The 15,977-nt window shown below is 48.3% G+C and overlaps 1 protein-coding gene across 2 annotated transcripts; it reads right to left on the reverse strand.

Moving 5' to 3' along the window:
• Positions 1-204: 204 nt before the first annotated feature.
• Positions 205-3,053, reverse strand: HEY1 (hes related family bHLH transcription factor with YRPW motif 1). Of its 2 annotated transcripts, XM_051612369.1 has the most exons (5): positions 2,685-3,053; positions 2,471-2,546; positions 2,279-2,362; positions 2,082-2,163; positions 205-1,281 (listed from the first exon to the last, which is right to left on the reverse strand). In XM_051612369.1, the coding sequence occupies exons 1-5, from the start codon at positions 2,885-2,887 to the stop codon at positions 698-700; spliced, it is 1,029 nt and encodes a 342-aa protein (XP_051468329.1). In that variant the 5' UTR covers positions 2,888-3,053; the 3' UTR covers positions 205-697. The 2 variants fall into 2 exon arrangements, with proteins under 2 accessions (XP_051468329.1, XP_051468330.1); XM_051612370.1 differs by lacking the exon at positions 2,471-2,546 and having other exon boundaries at positions 2,685-2,705.
• Between the last annotated feature and the right edge of the window lie 12,924 nt (positions 3,054-15,977).

Consider the following 15,977-nt stretch of genomic DNA (forward strand, 5'->3'; position numbering starts at 1 on the left):
AAGCACGTACTGCTCCATTTGGTGGAAGAAATAGTCTGGTGTTTCTGTGATGAGAGTCAATGTCCACTAGGGACTAGAATAAAACCACCTAATATACCAAACCACCACAGAAGAAACAGAAATCGGGCTCTCAGAAAAAGCTGGTCAAGCTGGTCCATCTGATTTGTCAACGCTTTGTTCAGAAATAAAAGACTCAAATATAAGTTTACGAAAAGAGTAATTCTTTATAGAACATCTCAGTGTCAAAACACTAAAAAAAAACCCCACAGATTGTTAATGCTGAGAAGAGTGCTTTTGGAAAAAAAACAAAAAAAAAACAAAACAGTAACTAAAATTAGGCCAGTAACAGGTGATATCTCTTCATAAGAAGACGGTCTGACGTACTCAGGAAAAATTAAACATTTGAAACAAACTGTTCACAAAACTGATTTAAATGCTCAGCACAGATCTAAGACAAGTGTTAACAACCACTAGTGTAACTTTATTTTTGGACAACTTCAGCAACTATTTTAAAAAAACTGCTAATACAAAAATGTGGAAAACAAAAAGAAAAATCCAAAGAGACAGTTTTTAGACAAACTTAGGTAAGGTGAAGCTGTACCTTTGTCCCAGTTATTAAGAACTTGAACTTTAAGTGTGGCGAAACCCAGCTCAGCTGGGTTTGTAGGCTTCCCCACCCTTACTAAAGAGTTAGTTCTTAGAAGGCTCCAATCTCAGTCCCCCAGGGTCTGTATGGTTTGCCAAGGGCTGCTGACTGCGTTGGTGTAGATGGGCTCAGCATGTTGGGGGACAGCAGATGGAAGGAGCCAAACGAAAAAGGGAATGCAGACAGGGATGCCATGGAGGAGAGAAGAGGAGGAGACAGTTTGGTAGTAGACGTGACCACAGGGAGCACTGGTCCAACGCTGCCATTTGGGGGCACTCTGAGTGAGGAAGTTTCAGCACGGGGGGCAGCAATTCTGGTCTGGTGATGCGGTTCTGTGGATGATGCCGTAGTACTGGTATTACCGTGCCCATTTTGAGCCAGCAGCAACGGGTGAGATATGTGAGGGTGATGTCCAAAGGCATTGCCCCAAGGAATGTGTCCGATGCCAGTGTGTGCACTGCTGGCTGCTTCCCGTTGAGAGGCATAGTTATTGAGATGAGACACAAGCCGGACCCGCAGAGGATCAGAGGCATCCAGACCCTCTATGATGCTGAGGTATCGAGCCACCTCAGCCAGGCACTCCCGGAACCCTAGACTCCGATAATCCATGGCCAGAGCATGAGCATCAAAATAACCTAAGAGAAAAGAACAAAGAATGGCGTCCTAAGATGCTGTTTTCTAGTCATTGTCCGCATGTTGCCTCCCCACTCCACCCTCCCCTACAAGCATATTTCACTTGGATGTGGTTAGTATTCCCAACCATAGACTAGCTGCCAAGCTCCTTTTTTTTTTTTTTCCTTTTTTTGTCTAACAAGCTTTTCTTTTATATCTGTGCTGTGATGCTGCAAGTCCCAAGACCAGTCACAGACTGTCATTTTTAAACTGAAATTGCACACTGCCACTGAAGGAAAGTACTTTTGTTTTTTCCATGTCTCCCCAGTGCAATGAAACCACTGTGCAGTGAAATTCATTAAAAACACAAGCTCTAACTTATCAGAGGGGACTTCTGCAGGCAACATACTATTTTCCTAAAAATGCATTTCATCATTTTTGCTAATGCTCTTCTCTACTCTTTTTTTCTAGTTTATGTCCAGAACTTTCAGAAAATTATAGAAACCTTTGACAACAACAAAAACTTTGTTTTCCAAGTTGCCAGAGCCAATTAACTTCACAGTGCTGACACTCTGCTAGAGAGACTTGTAATCACTCTCCCCTAGAACAACCTGGAGCTAAGCATTGTACAATCTTTCAGAGGGAGCAATGCTGCAAATCTTGTCAAGCAGAAGAAAGTCCCAAATTCCTAATGAAACGTGGAAGTTTCCATTCACTTCCTACAAGCGCTCCCACAGCACACTGCACCAAATCTAGGGAATGCACTGCTCCCACAGCAGCCTCTCCGCAGGGCTGCGGGCCCCTGTCAGGCATGAAACTCTACCTTTCCCTCCTGCCGTATGCAGCATTTTCAGATGATCAACAGTCATCTGCAGAATCTCTGCTTTTTCCAGCTTGGCTGATCCCTACGAGAGAAAGGGAAAGGGGAAACTTTTTAGGCAGAGCCAGAGACACCGAAGAGGGGCGACTCTTCCTCCCGGGAGCCGGGAGGAGGCAGTGCGGGGGGTCCCTGGGCGCTACCTGCTTCTCAAAGGCGCTGGGCACCAGCCTCCTCAGCTCGGACAGGCTGTTGTTGATGCGATCGCGGCGGCGTTTCTCGATGATCTAGGGCAGAAAGCGGGGGGTCAGGGGGCTGCGGGGGGTCAGGGGGCTGCGGGGGGTCAGGGGGCTGCGGGGGGTCAGGGGGCTGCGCGGAGCCCGGCGGGCACTCACCCCTCGGCGCCTCTTCCTGGCCAGGATCTGAGAGGTGGTGGAGGGAGACATGGAGCCCGCGGCCGAGCTCAGGTTCCTGCGGGGAGCAGCGGGACAGCGGTCACACAGGCGCGGCCGGCCCGGGGAGGGAGCCGGGGCTCAGGGCTCCGCGGGGCTGAGGGGAGGGAAGGGGCGCGGGGCCGCCTCGCGGCGCCCACCCTTTGCCTGCGCTCACCCGTTCTCGTCCGCGCTCTCCTTCTCCACCTCGACGGCCTCGTCCAGCTCCTCGCTGTCCGACGAGCTGTACTCGGGGTGCGCCCGCTTCGTGCCGGGGGGGCCGGGGGGGCGCGGGCGGCCCTCGGGGAGGCGGCGGGCGGCGCGCGGCAGGAGGGCGCCCAGCGCGCGCCCCGCACCTCTCCCGGCGCCCGTCTCTCCCATGGCGCTCCCGCCTCTCGCCTCGGACCCGCCGCGGGCTGGCGGCGGGCGAGCGGGCGGCGAGCAGGCAGCACTACGTCCGTCCGGCCGGCCGGCGGCCGGGCAGCGGCAGCAGCAGCAGGGCAGCAGCAGCGCAGCAGGGCAGCACACCCGGCACCGGCCGCACACCCGGCAGCGGCAGCAGCACCGGCCGCACACCCGGCAGGCAGGAGCGCTCCCGCCGCCGCCGCCCGCCGCCCGGCACCGCCACGCGCGCTGCCCCCCGCCCTGATTGGCCGCCGGCGTGCGGGCCTCAGCCAATCGCCGCCGGCCGGGCGCAGGACCCCGCCCCCCCTGGGGCTGGTGCGCGCGGCTGGAGGCGGGGCCGCGCGCGGCCGGCCGTGGGAAAGGGGCGCGAGGAGGGCGGCGGGTGGCGGCGCTTCGGCGCGCGGCGGCGGCGGTGGGCGCCGCGTGCGGGCCCCGGGGGCGGGGGCGGGGAGGGGGGGCAGGTCCCGGGCTGGAGAGGAAGCGCAGGGCCCGGCAGGGCAGGCGGACGCAGGGCAGGGCAGGGCAGGCAGGGTCCGGCAGGCAGCGCAGGGCAGGGCAGGCAGGGCAGGGCAGGGCCGCTCCGCGCAGCGCCGCGGCGCCCCTAGGGTCGCCTCCAGCGTTGCCTCCCCCGCTCCCGGCGGGGTCCCCGGCAGCCCGAGCCCTGCGCGCTGCTCAGGGCCTGGCGGGCGCTGCGCGGAGGGCGGTGGGAGCGCGTCCCCGAGGCTGCGGCAGCGGGGCCTGGGCGGGCTGCGTGAGCAGAAGGGGAAGCCTGGGCGGCAGTGGCTTGTCCTGGCTGCCCAAAGCCCGAAAGGCGAAGAGACTTAAACTTGGGTTCTTTGGGTTCTTTTTGTCTGTGCTGGCAGCGCAGAGGAAATCAAGGCGTCCCTCTGGACTCTGCCTTTCGAAACTGCAAACCTGACAGGCAAATCCTTTCCTCGCCTCCCTCCCCTCTTGTGTTTTGGGGGTGGGGAAGAGCAGGAGCAGTTTTAAGCCGCTGAACACAGATGCGCTTTGCGGGCCAGTTGCCGGCCGGGCCGTGCGGGGCTCTGGCTGCCGGGCCGTGCGGGGTGCCGGGCCCGCAGCGAGCGCTGCTTTGCACTGGGCTGGGCCCGCAGCGGCGCTGCCCTGTTCCCCCAAATTGCCGGGTTCCCCAGCACGAGTCCTCCGCATTCTGCCAGCTTTCTCAGGCTGAGGTACTGGCAAAATGGGAGAGGCAAAATGAGGGCACACTCTTTGAGGTGGTTTCATAGTAATTAAATTTTCATTTACATGAAGCCTTTCAACTAAGGCTTCTTTTCTAAGCTAATTTTTCTGTGTGTTTCGCAATTGAAGGGGCTGGAGGGTAACCAAGATGTGCACAGTGTGTCAGTGAAGGGTTGATGAACCCGGGTTTGCCCATTTCAGGATCCTGGAAAAGCTGCTTTCAGCCTCCCCCTGGTTTAGGTAAAAGTTCCTGGCACAGAGTTGCTCTCTAGATTTTAGTCAGTTGCCCATGTTTTTTTGCAAAGCATCTCTGGTGGGAAGGCAAACAGAAGCAAGGACCAGGCTAAAGACAGTAAAAGAAGAGCTGCAGTTAAGAAGACAGAAACAATCCTACAGCCATCTCTAAGTAGCTGACAGAAGATGGTAGAGATACTTGGTTCCCACATTTTTCATAAATCTGTCCTTTCTGCGGTGCTATAATTAAGCTTGTGTCAAGCACTTCAATTTCAACCATCTCTCCAGCCTCTTTGTTTTTGTTGTAAAGCACCTCTGTCTGCACCACTTGCTTTTTCAGGACCAAAAGCCAGGTCAGTGGAAGGTGCTGTGACATCTTCTTGGCCTGCAGACTACACAGCAGACTTCTCCCATATTTGTGTCTTCTTCACACTATGAGGAAAAAAAAGAGCATTGTAAAAGAAAAGCATTCGTTGCTTGTGAGCAGAAGTCTGGCCACCCAGGTTCCCAGCAGTCCAGTCCTGGAGCTGGCTCTCATCCTCAACTCCTGCTGCCTCTAGGGATGCTTTTGAAGCTTCTGTAGACACTAACTTCCTGGTATGCCTTACAGGTGGAGTGTAGCTGGGCCTCAAAGAGACCAATTGCAGTTGGCTATCAGCTGCCATGGGAAGCCAAGAAATGTTTGCCTGTGTGTAGTTTCGATCTTGCTGTCCAGCACTAGGAGGAGCAGACAGCAAAACCAGCTTTAAATTACTCTTGTGCTATTCTGGTACTGGGCAGGGCCTGATCCTCAGCGTTGGTCTAATTGTTAACTGCAGCTGAAAGGGCAGTTTTATTAGACAGAAGTTACCAACACGTAACTGCCATGCCATGCACCTCTCTCACCAGAAGGGCAGACAGGGGAGCAGATTTTGCCCACTGAAGTCCAAGGTAATTAAAAAATCAGTGCACAAGAAGAAGGCACTTCTAAAAAGAGCTTAACTTCAGACCCCATTGATACCTTCACATCGATGAGGCAAAGAACCTTAGGAGATGACAGCCTTCTGTCCCCTACATGGCCATGGTGCCTTCTTTTTCCAGCTTCACGCTACAGTGCCAGCACCCTCCTGCCTTCTACCTGCCCACCTCTGACTGTAGCCATGCCCATGCCTCAAGTCTCCCCAGCATCCAAACATTTCATCCCACAGCTGCACATCACCCCTTCCTATCATACACAGCAGTATGCTTGCCTCCCCCACTCCTGCTTCCCCATCAGTTCCAGGTGCAACTCCACCATTCCAGATGAAGGCTCCACAGCCACCTCTGGCCATCCCGCCACTGTGAGCAGGAATGGCAGGACAGGGAAAAGTCATCATGCAAAGCAGGTTTCAAACATGCAGGTTTCAAACTCAGGTTTGAAACATTCAGGAACTGTTGGACACAACTGTCCCTTAGAAGGGAGTGGTGTCACTTTTTGTATGCACCCCCCATTTTTCTTTGTTGACTGCCTCCTACAGCGATCTCCATGCTCGTCAAAGTCCCACTGGAAGGGAGTTGTTTATTGCTGCTGCAGGCTCCCCTCCAGCAGAGACCTGCCACTGCTAACCCTTGCTCTAGTGCGTGTGCTAAATTAACTCCCATCCCCTTCCTTTAGGTCTTCTCTCCCAAGGGAGCAAGTGCTTTGAAGAGTAATCCTGTCAACCTGTCACCCGGAGTCCCGGAAACTTGCCGTTACTATGGTTACCATGCCCAATTCAACCAGTGGCTCTGGCACTCGAATTGCAGCCAGGCAAACACATCAACGCCCCTCACCCCCACCTACCTCCTGCATGTGTCAAGCTGCAGCATCAGCTCTGCAAGCAAGAGGTTGCTGCTCCAAATCTTGTGTTTTTCTTTATTGAATTCTGGCTGAAGGTGTCAATTGTTGGTGCCACTGACACTGTTCAAAACTAGTTGTCACAGATCCAATGGAAGCACTGGAGAAGCAAACGAGCGACAGAAGAGTTTTCTAGATTTCTTGCATGATCTGTTAGCAGCACTGTGACTGTAAAGGTGTTTTATCAGGAGCTGAACACTGAAAATCATGTCCGCATATGTCTAAAGGCCAGATAACGCATTCAGAAGTTAGGCTTGGGTGTTCTCTAAGCATGCTCCTTGTATCATTCTGCAGTGCAGATGCCAGGCATCTTTGTGGTGGAGCAGCCGCTGCTGCAGAAGAACATAAACATTGTACATTCACACTCAGATGCACCTGCAGTGATGTCCAGGTTGGCAAGATTTTCTGTCTTCAGGCTGGCCACAGACAGGAGTAATTCTTACATCAAAGTCCTTAGTGTGAGCAGAGTACCTCAGCTGCAACACCTCTGCTGCAGCATAGGTTTCAGCTCTTGTTTTTTGGAAGTAGTGTGTAGCTGTAAATAAGCAAGACTAGCAGCACTGTCAGTGTATTATTAACAGCAGCAGTACAGGCAGATTTCTCATCTGCATGGCCCCAAACAATGCCCGTAGACTGCATTTACCTGCTTAGACTTCAGCAGATCTCCAAAACCAGGCCTGGGCTATACCTGTGTACGAGGCTAATCTCTGAATGCACCTTCAAGACACTGACAGACAAAGCTACCTCATATTTAGTCAGCCCTCCAATTGTGGGAGGAACAGGCAGATGGGCTATTTTTTCACCTGGTTTCCTTTCCAATCAATTCAACCACCTTCCCCTTTTTATGCAAGCCTCCCTCTGGGCCAAGGGTCTTACAGACAGCAGCTTCTGCCACTAAATATCCCTACCTCCATTCTCTAAGTATAATCTGTCCTGTGCACTGAAGGAGGCCAAGACCCTACAGGAGGAAAGACACCAGGTCACGTTAATTAATAACTGTCTCATAATAGATGCAAAAGGAGGCTGGCTTGATGTGTCATTGTGTATAAAATTATGGTTTGATTTGCAGCCACCTTTGCTCTTAATTACAGGAAAATGACTTCTTGTCCATGTGAGTAAGAATGTACCTTATGTGTAAAATCACACAATAAACTCAGTAACATGTTATTGGCAGGACAGCTTCTATCAGTCCTGCCAAGTACTAGAGAGGACAATGGCCACAGACGTGTCACCTACAGAGACCATCCAGCCAGTGTATTTATCCCTGTGTTCATTCCTCAGTCTCACACAGTATAGTTTTCCCCAGATATCACAGAGTAAAACCATGTTTTTCTCTTTGCTGACACATTTTCCACCAAGCCCCTCTGTAGTTTGCCAGAATAGTTTTCTTCTGTTCCTACCGAACTTTTCTCATAATTGAACTGGAATAATCATAAAGAAACTTGCTCTGGTTTCCTGCTGTCAAAACCCTCACAGTCCATCAAGGAACAGCCTGACTAGCTGATTTTCCTATGCAATTTTGCAGCTTCAGTGTTTTAAGAGCAGTGTTCAAACCATCCTTTGTGTTGCACAGTGATCTATGAAGAGCAAGTCCCTGCTCCAAAGAGAGACTTACTTTGGGTTTTCTTTGCCAGTAAGATGCAGCTTTGAGAAAAATAGATGTGTTCTATTCTTTCTTGCTAGGAAGCATAGGATGGAAAACAACTCCCAGACCTTCTGTTCCACCATGCAAACTGTTATTTGAAAGTATGACTTTCTGGCAAATAGAAACAATATTTTTGCCTAACAAGTTTACTTGAACTAAATTTCATTGTGCAAAAATAAAATTTAAAGTTGAGCATGTCCTGTAGCTGTTGGTAAGTACAGTCTGGAATAAAGCAAATCAAAGTAATGACTTACTGCTTTTGAAGGTGCCAGCTGTTAAAAGCTTTGATGATCATTGCATGGACAAGTTGAATGCAAACAGTGGTTGTTACCTATCTGAGGTGGTGAGCACTGACTCCTGGAAAAGTATCTCTTTCTTTCCTCTCATGTGATAACTTACATTCATTCACCTCACACCTTCCTGCTACAGTATGTACTAGACACGTGCTGTCCCACAGAGCTCAGCCACCTGAGCAAAAGTTAGAGCCAGGGAAACAACCACTGCATGAGACACCCCCCAATCACAGGGAAATGAACTGTGAGCGATGTTTAGCATGTGTGACAAGAGTGAGGAAGTGCCAGAGATTTTTAATTGCCACAAGGTGGTCAGGTCTTTGGCTGAGATTTCATCATGGAGATCATGGTAACGTCACTTGATTTGTCTGTTTTAGATAAAATAAAAACTAAGCTTGACTGGTTTGAATATGAAACTTTATTCCAGGCAAAGCACAGTATTTGGATGTTGGAGGCTATCAAAATAAACTCCTACCATCAGTTGTCTCTTCCATTACATTAGGGAATACCAGGATATAAATAACAGGAGAGAAGTGCCACTCTGATTTTGCCAGAACAAAGTTAGATACTGAACTTGCTTTTTGTTAGGGAAATTTTAATTCCCTAAATAATCTACATGTGTAGCTGCATCTGACCTGAGAGTTTTTTACTCCAAACTGAGGGGTCATAAAGCAGCTAGCTTTGAGATTCAAGGCAATTTTGAAGCGCCATGAAAACACAGTAACCAAATAGCTGATATTGAGGGTATTTTTCAGTGGGATGCCTTATTTTGCTCACAGTACTTAAAAACTGCAGCATTCCTATGGGTTTCAGAAAAGCCAAGACTTGTGGACCCTGCAGAGCTGGTCAGTATAGCATTGCAAAACCAACACCCTCTGTGGATCCTCTGTTCTCGGAGCAACCTTCATTTTGTCTGCTTTTAAAGAAGAAAAATTATTCCAGGAGAAATAATTTCCTTTCAAAATAGCACCCACCTGAAAGTTTTATTCCAAATAATTTCAGTTTTGCAGGAACAGGAGCTACCAGAGCAGCATGCCAGGACCGCTATAGCAGTAACTTCCCATGCATACCCAGGCCTCTCTTTAGATTCATGCTGCTGCAGCCGTAAAAGAATCCCTTGTGTTTTTTACAAAACCAAACAGGCAGCACATGCATCTCGATACATAACTGTCCAAGCACTGCAATGCTGTGATGATGTATGAACACCTCCATGGTCAGTATTCATGATGGTGAAGTGAAGCAAGTGCAGGCACAGGCTCTTAATGCTTAAACCACAGTCAATGTGTCTAATCCCACACAATAGCTCCGTTACAGGATGTCTTAGAGCTGTGGTTGGCCGGGGAAGTGGTGACCACTTCTCACATATATAACGTATACCAAACATATTCAGCTTGGCAGGGAGACAAGGAGCTGGAAGTGTCACACTGGAGCCTAGCCCCCTGACAGCATGAGACATGTGCTTGTAAGCTGTCTCAAGGAGGATATTTGATTGCCCTTTTTCTTCTTCTGCTTCTCTCCCAACAAAAGTGGAGTGACCTCCCCCATGACCTAGCAAGTGCTGAAATTCCCCAAACACCTTTTTCTGTCGTGCCCCAACGCTGAACAAAAGGAAACGAAGCAGCTTCGATAGACTTGAAGTATGGAATGAAAATAAGAGCTGGCTCTTGTTCGACCCGCAAAGGCCGATCTTCACCTCCCGCCCAGCACGGTTTGCGCTGCCTCCCACGCTTATCTGCTGCATTGTCGGCAGCTCTTTTGGATTTATGTACTTATTTATTTATTTGTGCCTTTATTTATTTATTTGGAGCAGGGCAGAGTGGGGGGCGGGCAGGGGGAGAAGGGGGGGGGGTCTATGTAATTGCAGTTTACACTGCGTTCCCACGCTACTATTGTTCGTGACTTTGTTTCCTATTCCCATCACGTGTGCTAATTAGTTGGAGCTGCTGGCTAGCTGGGAGGCGTGTGTCTGGAGTAAAAGCAGAAAGATCACTTCCTGGAGGGATCTAGGCAATCTGAACAATTCTTTGCTTTACTTTCAGCCCTCTCCCACCTCCTCCTCCTCCTCCCTCCCCACCTCCTCCCCCAGGCTTTACCACTCAGGGAAGAGAGAAGTGCTGATTGTCAAACGCTGGCCACGGGAGAGGCACAGATTTTCTCTTCTGAGAAGGAGCAATTCAGAGAGTCAAAGAAAATTGGGCTGTAAAGATCATCTCATCTGTGTTTAGCAAACCTGATTTTATGTATATATATAAAATTTCATTTTCTCCAGAAACCCCCAATGTCTTTCTATTGTGGCTAAGAAGGTACAAGAAGCACTTAAAAAAAATCCTCATGTTCTTTTAGCCTGCCCTTAGGAAGTGAGTCAAATTTTTATGGTGAGGCTAAAGCTAGCTCATGCCAGGGCTTGCAAAACAAAATAATACCCAGAGAGAGAGAGAGAGAGGGAGAGAGAACCACCTGAGTCATGGCATTTGCATATTAGTGCAAGCTTCAGACAGCAAGGCCAGGTCACATGGTGAGACCAAGTACCTATGCATGGATCTGGTTTTATACTCAGCATTTGTTTTCCCGGGCTGTTTTTTTACATTTAGATCTCCAACTAAATCCTCCTACTCGTAACCCTGGTGCTTTTCAAATGCCAAGCACACTAGACCCTCCTTAGATGATGGTGCAGGCAGCATGCAGCCCACACAGGCATTGGGCTAGAACCTGCTGGTGGGAGCTGCTGGAGTCCCACTGACCCCTGGTGTCACATCAGCAGCCGCAGCTGAAACCCATCTTTCTTGTTCAGGCAGCAAGCCCTGGGGACGTACTCTTCTGGCACTAATAGTCCTTGTCTTACTGGTCTAGACTGTTCTTCCATGTTCTCTTTTTTCACAGGCTGAGAAAGTAAGTGGGGGGATGAGAGTGTACTGGACACAGGGAGGGAGCTTCTGCAGTCAGTGACCCCCTAGGGCAGAGCTTAGCTGGGGTTCTTGTCATTTCAACTGGGGTCAGTTGGGTTGAGTGCCTAATGCCTGTGTTATCATCCTGGTCAGGCTCAGCAAATACACAGGCATGCTCAGGAGGCAGGTCCTACCCTACTACGTGGAAGTAGGAGTGCCAAGCGCTCACCCAGAAACACAAGGTCTAAGACTGCATTTGCTTCTCTTTCAATGGGCAAAAGTTTATCAAAGCAGAGGTTTACTGACCATAACTGTAGTCAGGCTTAGCACAAGTAAGTCCACCCCTTGCTTTCCTGTATAGCTCTGCCAATGTCTGAGGAGAAGCCCAAAGAAATGGCTGCCCCACCATGGCACAATTGCAGCTAGGTAAAATCTACATTTCCATCCTCTGGGAAATTTCAATATTGCTGCACTTTTGTTTTGTTTTTACATGGCTCAGGAAGAATTGAACTATCTTAAGTCTGTTTGCTTTGGGGTTTTCCTGTCTTTTCTGTGGGGAAAGCAAGTCTTAGGTTTTGGAAACTGTGAAACAGTTCCCTGTGAGTCAGCTCAGCTTTAAAGGGTACCTCTTTGATTGTCACATTAGTACTTGGACATTGTCATTTATGTCAGCCCCCAACTTTGTTTTTTCTTAGAGACTGGGCCCCTTTCTGGGTTGCCTGTCTTGTGATACACCCTTCAACTCAGTCTATGGGAAAATATTCTGAATTACTGAAGGTACAGGCTGGCTGGCTGGCCCAGAGCAAGGCTGGGTAATTTTCCTTCTGTGGAAAGAATTGTTTACAGAGTCACTGTGCAAGGCTTCAGAGCTGGTATCCTCATACCATCTTGTACATCCTGCTTTCTGTTCTTAACCCCTTTTGCCAGGTGCAAACACTTCATATCCACACAGTAGCTCCAGTTGCTTTGGTAGGTAAATTGGCTAAGTATTTGCAATCTAGCTTTCAATGAGATAAGGAGCTAGAATTTCAGAAGAGATGTGATCAAGTAGCTGGTGACCCAGCCCTCTGCAGATGAGCTGGCACTACCAGTGCTCCAGTGGGTGGCAAAGCACAGTCTGCATTGGAGTCAGGGTCGCTCACCATGAATGCAGAGAAGCTTAATGCAGCACAGACCTGCAGAGTCCACCATGTATCACAGCGTGCTTTACTCAGGTGGCCAGTGAGGAGCATACCCTGTAGAAATTTGGAGAGCATTCACATGTGCATTGTTGGCTTCGTTATCTCCATTAAATATCCCTTGACTTGGCCCTAGGATTATATCTTTGGCAACCATGACAAGCAAATAGTCCTGAGCAGTGCCCTGTCAGATCTTCCTTTTCCTGGTGGAAAGCATCCCTCTCCTTGGGAATGGCTACAGTATAACTGAGAGGAAAACAAGGCTTTAGTGTAGTTCTAACCATCTAGAGAAACTGCAGCTTTTTACACCTGTGGTCTTCCACTGGCCTTAAACATTATGATTTATTATTATTTAACATTATGATTTATTATTATTTGTTTGCTTTATAATACAACTCACAAACTGTTCCAGCCACTGACCTCCCAGCGAGATTGCTAATCAGGCAAAATTGTGCTGTAGGGAGTGGTGAGTGCTGTGTTCAGATACCTTTTAGAGATTTGTGAGGACCACCAACATCTTTGCACAAGTAACCTGAACCAAAGGAAAAATACTCTAGCAAAGCAACTCTGTGCACTGTAACAATTACAAAACTTCATCAGGACTTAATCTACTTAATGTCTTTATTTTTTAGTTCTTGCAACTTTTTTTTTTTTTATTTAGAAATTTAAAAGCTCCAGCAAGGACAAAAAAACCCAACAAACCCAAACAAACAAATCCCAAAAACCCACACACCAGCCAATCAGTGAGTCACTCAAAAGCTCTGTGTTCTTCTTCCTGTTTTCTCACTGAATATGGAAAGCGGCTCATGATGTCCTGATATGCAAAGCTTCTTTGAGACTGGTTTAACTGCCTGAGGGAGCTTCTCTCAGACTTCATGGCCACAGTTGCCTTCAACAGCCACTGCAATGGAAAGAAACTCCAGCCACTCCAGCTGAAAGAGAGACTTCTGGTCACAATAATTGCAAAATGTTCTGTGAACATGCCCACTCCTCTTGGAACTACAAATTAAGAGCATGACCTCATTTTAGCTTTATGTGTGTGCGTGTACTGGTACAATATACTTGGTTGCACACAAAAATTTTAACAATTGTGCTTTTCCATAGTCAGCAGAGTTAATCAAACCTTGTTTCCCATGGAGTGATGCTCTACATGCTGGTACTGGCTCAATATTTGTACCTACCACTTTGCTCCATGGTGCTGCTGCCTGCGCCCACAGGCTGCAGCTGGGCAGGAGGCAGATGGTGCTGCAGCAGGAGCCAAGGCTTGGGCAAGCAGATGGACTCCTCTGGCATGGCCAATGGAAGACTAACCTAGGTTTCTCTTCTTCACTAGTTTTGTGTAAAACCTGTAGGTTCTTTATTAGTTTGAATCTATTCAAAGGCAATGGGTGTTGGCCAATTGTCATTAGCATTATTGAGTGGGGAGTGACTAATGGATAGATAGCTAAACAGTAAGGCATATAAATGAAATGGTTGCCCAAACTTGGTTACCAAAGGAAATTCATTTAAAAAGAGCCTCCTTAGAGTACTAAAATGTTTCTTCATGGACTAGGAGGAAAAAATTATTTCTCTCCTTAGAGGCAGTAGTAGCAATGATATTGCTATAGACCTGATGGTCTAAATAAATGAGTTGCAGATTTTTTAGGAAGAGTCAATATCTTTAGATATAAGGCTTCTGTGCCCAGTTTATCTACTTTCTCAGCTATATCACCTGGTCTAGCAAAAGATACTCCCTTTCTTTGCAAACTTTGCCTCTCTTAAGGATTTGGAAGGCTCTCAGACTCTGGAGCAGTGGACCTCAGAGTAGGTACACAGATTAGTTAATCACTTGCAGACTGTTTCTGAGATAGGAGAGCTTTCATACGCTGTCTTGGAGAATTCTCAGGTTTGTGTTGACTGAAAATGGGGCTATGGTTTGAGTACTGCATTTACAGCTACAGGAAGGCAGAGCCCACCTTTAACTTGAAAATATTTGCATAAAGCATTCAGGTAATATCAAGGAAACTGATTACTTTATACCAGCTGGATTATAGCAAACCAATATTTACTTCAGGTTTTGGTTGTCAGCAAGATTTATTTTACTCAAGGTAAATATTGACTGTGGTACAGCCAAGGCCAGTATTTACTTTGGAGGAATATCAATCTTGTGGCTCAAAACTGGAAATCGATATCTTCATTGTTATACTTTTTCATAAATACTGGAGGGGGAGGGTGGGAAACTTATCTACACATCATGTAAGAGAGTAGTTCTGATGCAGTAAAAAAAATTATGGAAAGAAGTTATTACCTTGGACCAGTAAAAGACAGGAGCTGCTGCATGGAACTTACACAGTTGGAATATTATAACACCCTGGCAAACCCTCCCTGCAGACACTGGTTGTTGAGCTCTTGAAAAGTAAACAGCAAGAAATGTAAGCAGTAGCTGCCATCAGGAATGGTGTAATGTATGGAACAAGAATTTTTGTTCCCAGCCTCCTTTGAACTGTCAGTTGATTTTGTCCTAATACTCTAAGCCCTACCAAATACAACATGCCTGCTCTGCTATGGGATAAGTTTGGAAAGCCATTGACATTGTGCTTATTGGAGTCTTTGTCACTTGTGTCTCTGTAAACAAACACAGCATCTAAACTTAAACCAGGAGGAAGACAGGGAGTCTGTTTGGATTTGGGGGCACTAATGTGGAAAATTCCCTATGTTGCTTTTCACTCTGTTGGTGAAACTGTGAAGGAGGGCGTTACTATCCATAACAATTATGTTATCCATGAAATCTCCTGGCACAGGCACAAACACACCATCTTCCTTGAGGCAATGTACAACACTTCCCAGTTAAAGTGTTGGAAGAATATAAAAATAGCCATTACCCTGATAATGTCAGAGATAGTCCTATTAGTTACAGAAACAGACAAACAGCCTGCAGCATCCCACGGAGCTGGAAGAAGAGGAGTGCTACCCAGCATGGAGCCTATGTTTAATGCCATGCAAGAGGTGTTAACAGGTAACCTCAGCTGTGAAGAACCAGCCACCATCTGGACAAGTCTACCAAAGACTATGGCTGGTTCCCCAGGGACCTCGTTCATGCCACCACATTGCTGCTGGTAGCAGGAAGAGTTTGATGCAGGCTAGCAGAAATACACCTTCTTAGATAAGAAGCCCATGGCGTAATTTTTAGCCAGGCACAGCTTGCAGCTGCTGGAGCTTAGACCTTCCTGACCTGGAGCTCAGCCCCCTCCAGATGAAACTGCTGTTAGTGGAGCCAGAATTTGGTCTCTGATCTGGAAATCCAGCCTTGATGTGGACACACCTTCCAAGTGGTGCCTAAGACAGCCTGTCAAGATCATGTAACAGCAAAGGTGAGCTACATGGCCCTGGGCTGCTTTGCACCTGCCAGCAGCAGCAGGAGGCGCGAGCTGCAGTGGGGACGCTCGCCAAGCCCACAAACGTGACAAGAGTCAGGTCTCTGCAGCAGGCCATGCGCTATCTCAAGAACATCCTCAGCTGGTGGCTTGCAGCTGGATTTGCCATCATCTTTGCTTGTCAGTGTTAATGTTTGCCTTACAAAACCTCTACAGACTTAACAGCTGTTGTGATGATTGCTGTGAAGATGCAGGCTGGGCTTGTTAGAAATGCCGGCCTCCTTGTTCCACGTGTTGTGTTTGTTGTGGTCCCTCTGAAGTATAGACATCAGGGCTGAGAAAACTCATACCCGCCTTCTTGCACTGGTCCCCACCCTCAGCTTCGCTGTGCCTGTGGGAGCATCAAGTGTCCCGACATAA

The sequence above is a fragment of the Apus apus genome, chromosome 2 (genome assembly GCF_020740795.1).
Source record: "Apus apus isolate bApuApu2 chromosome 2, bApuApu2.pri.cur, whole genome shotgun sequence".
Taxonomy (NCBI): domain Eukaryota; kingdom Metazoa; phylum Chordata; class Aves; order Apodiformes; family Apodidae; genus Apus; species Apus apus.

Excerpts from the sequence above, each read along its gene's own strand:
- HEY1 (XM_051612369.1), bottom strand. The coding sequence starts at position 2,887 with ATGGGAGAGACGGGCGCCGGGAGAGGTGCGGGGCGCGCGCTGGGCGCC. Across the intron at positions 2,164-2,278 it reads CCAGCGCCTTTGAGAAGCAG|GGATCAGCCAAGCTGGAAAA; the intron begins GTAGCGCCCAGG and ends TTTCTCTCGTAG. Across the intron at positions 1,282-2,081 it reads GCATACGGCAGGAGGGAAAG|GTTATTTTGATGCTCATGCT; the intron begins GTAGAGTTTCAT and ends CTTTTCTCTTAG.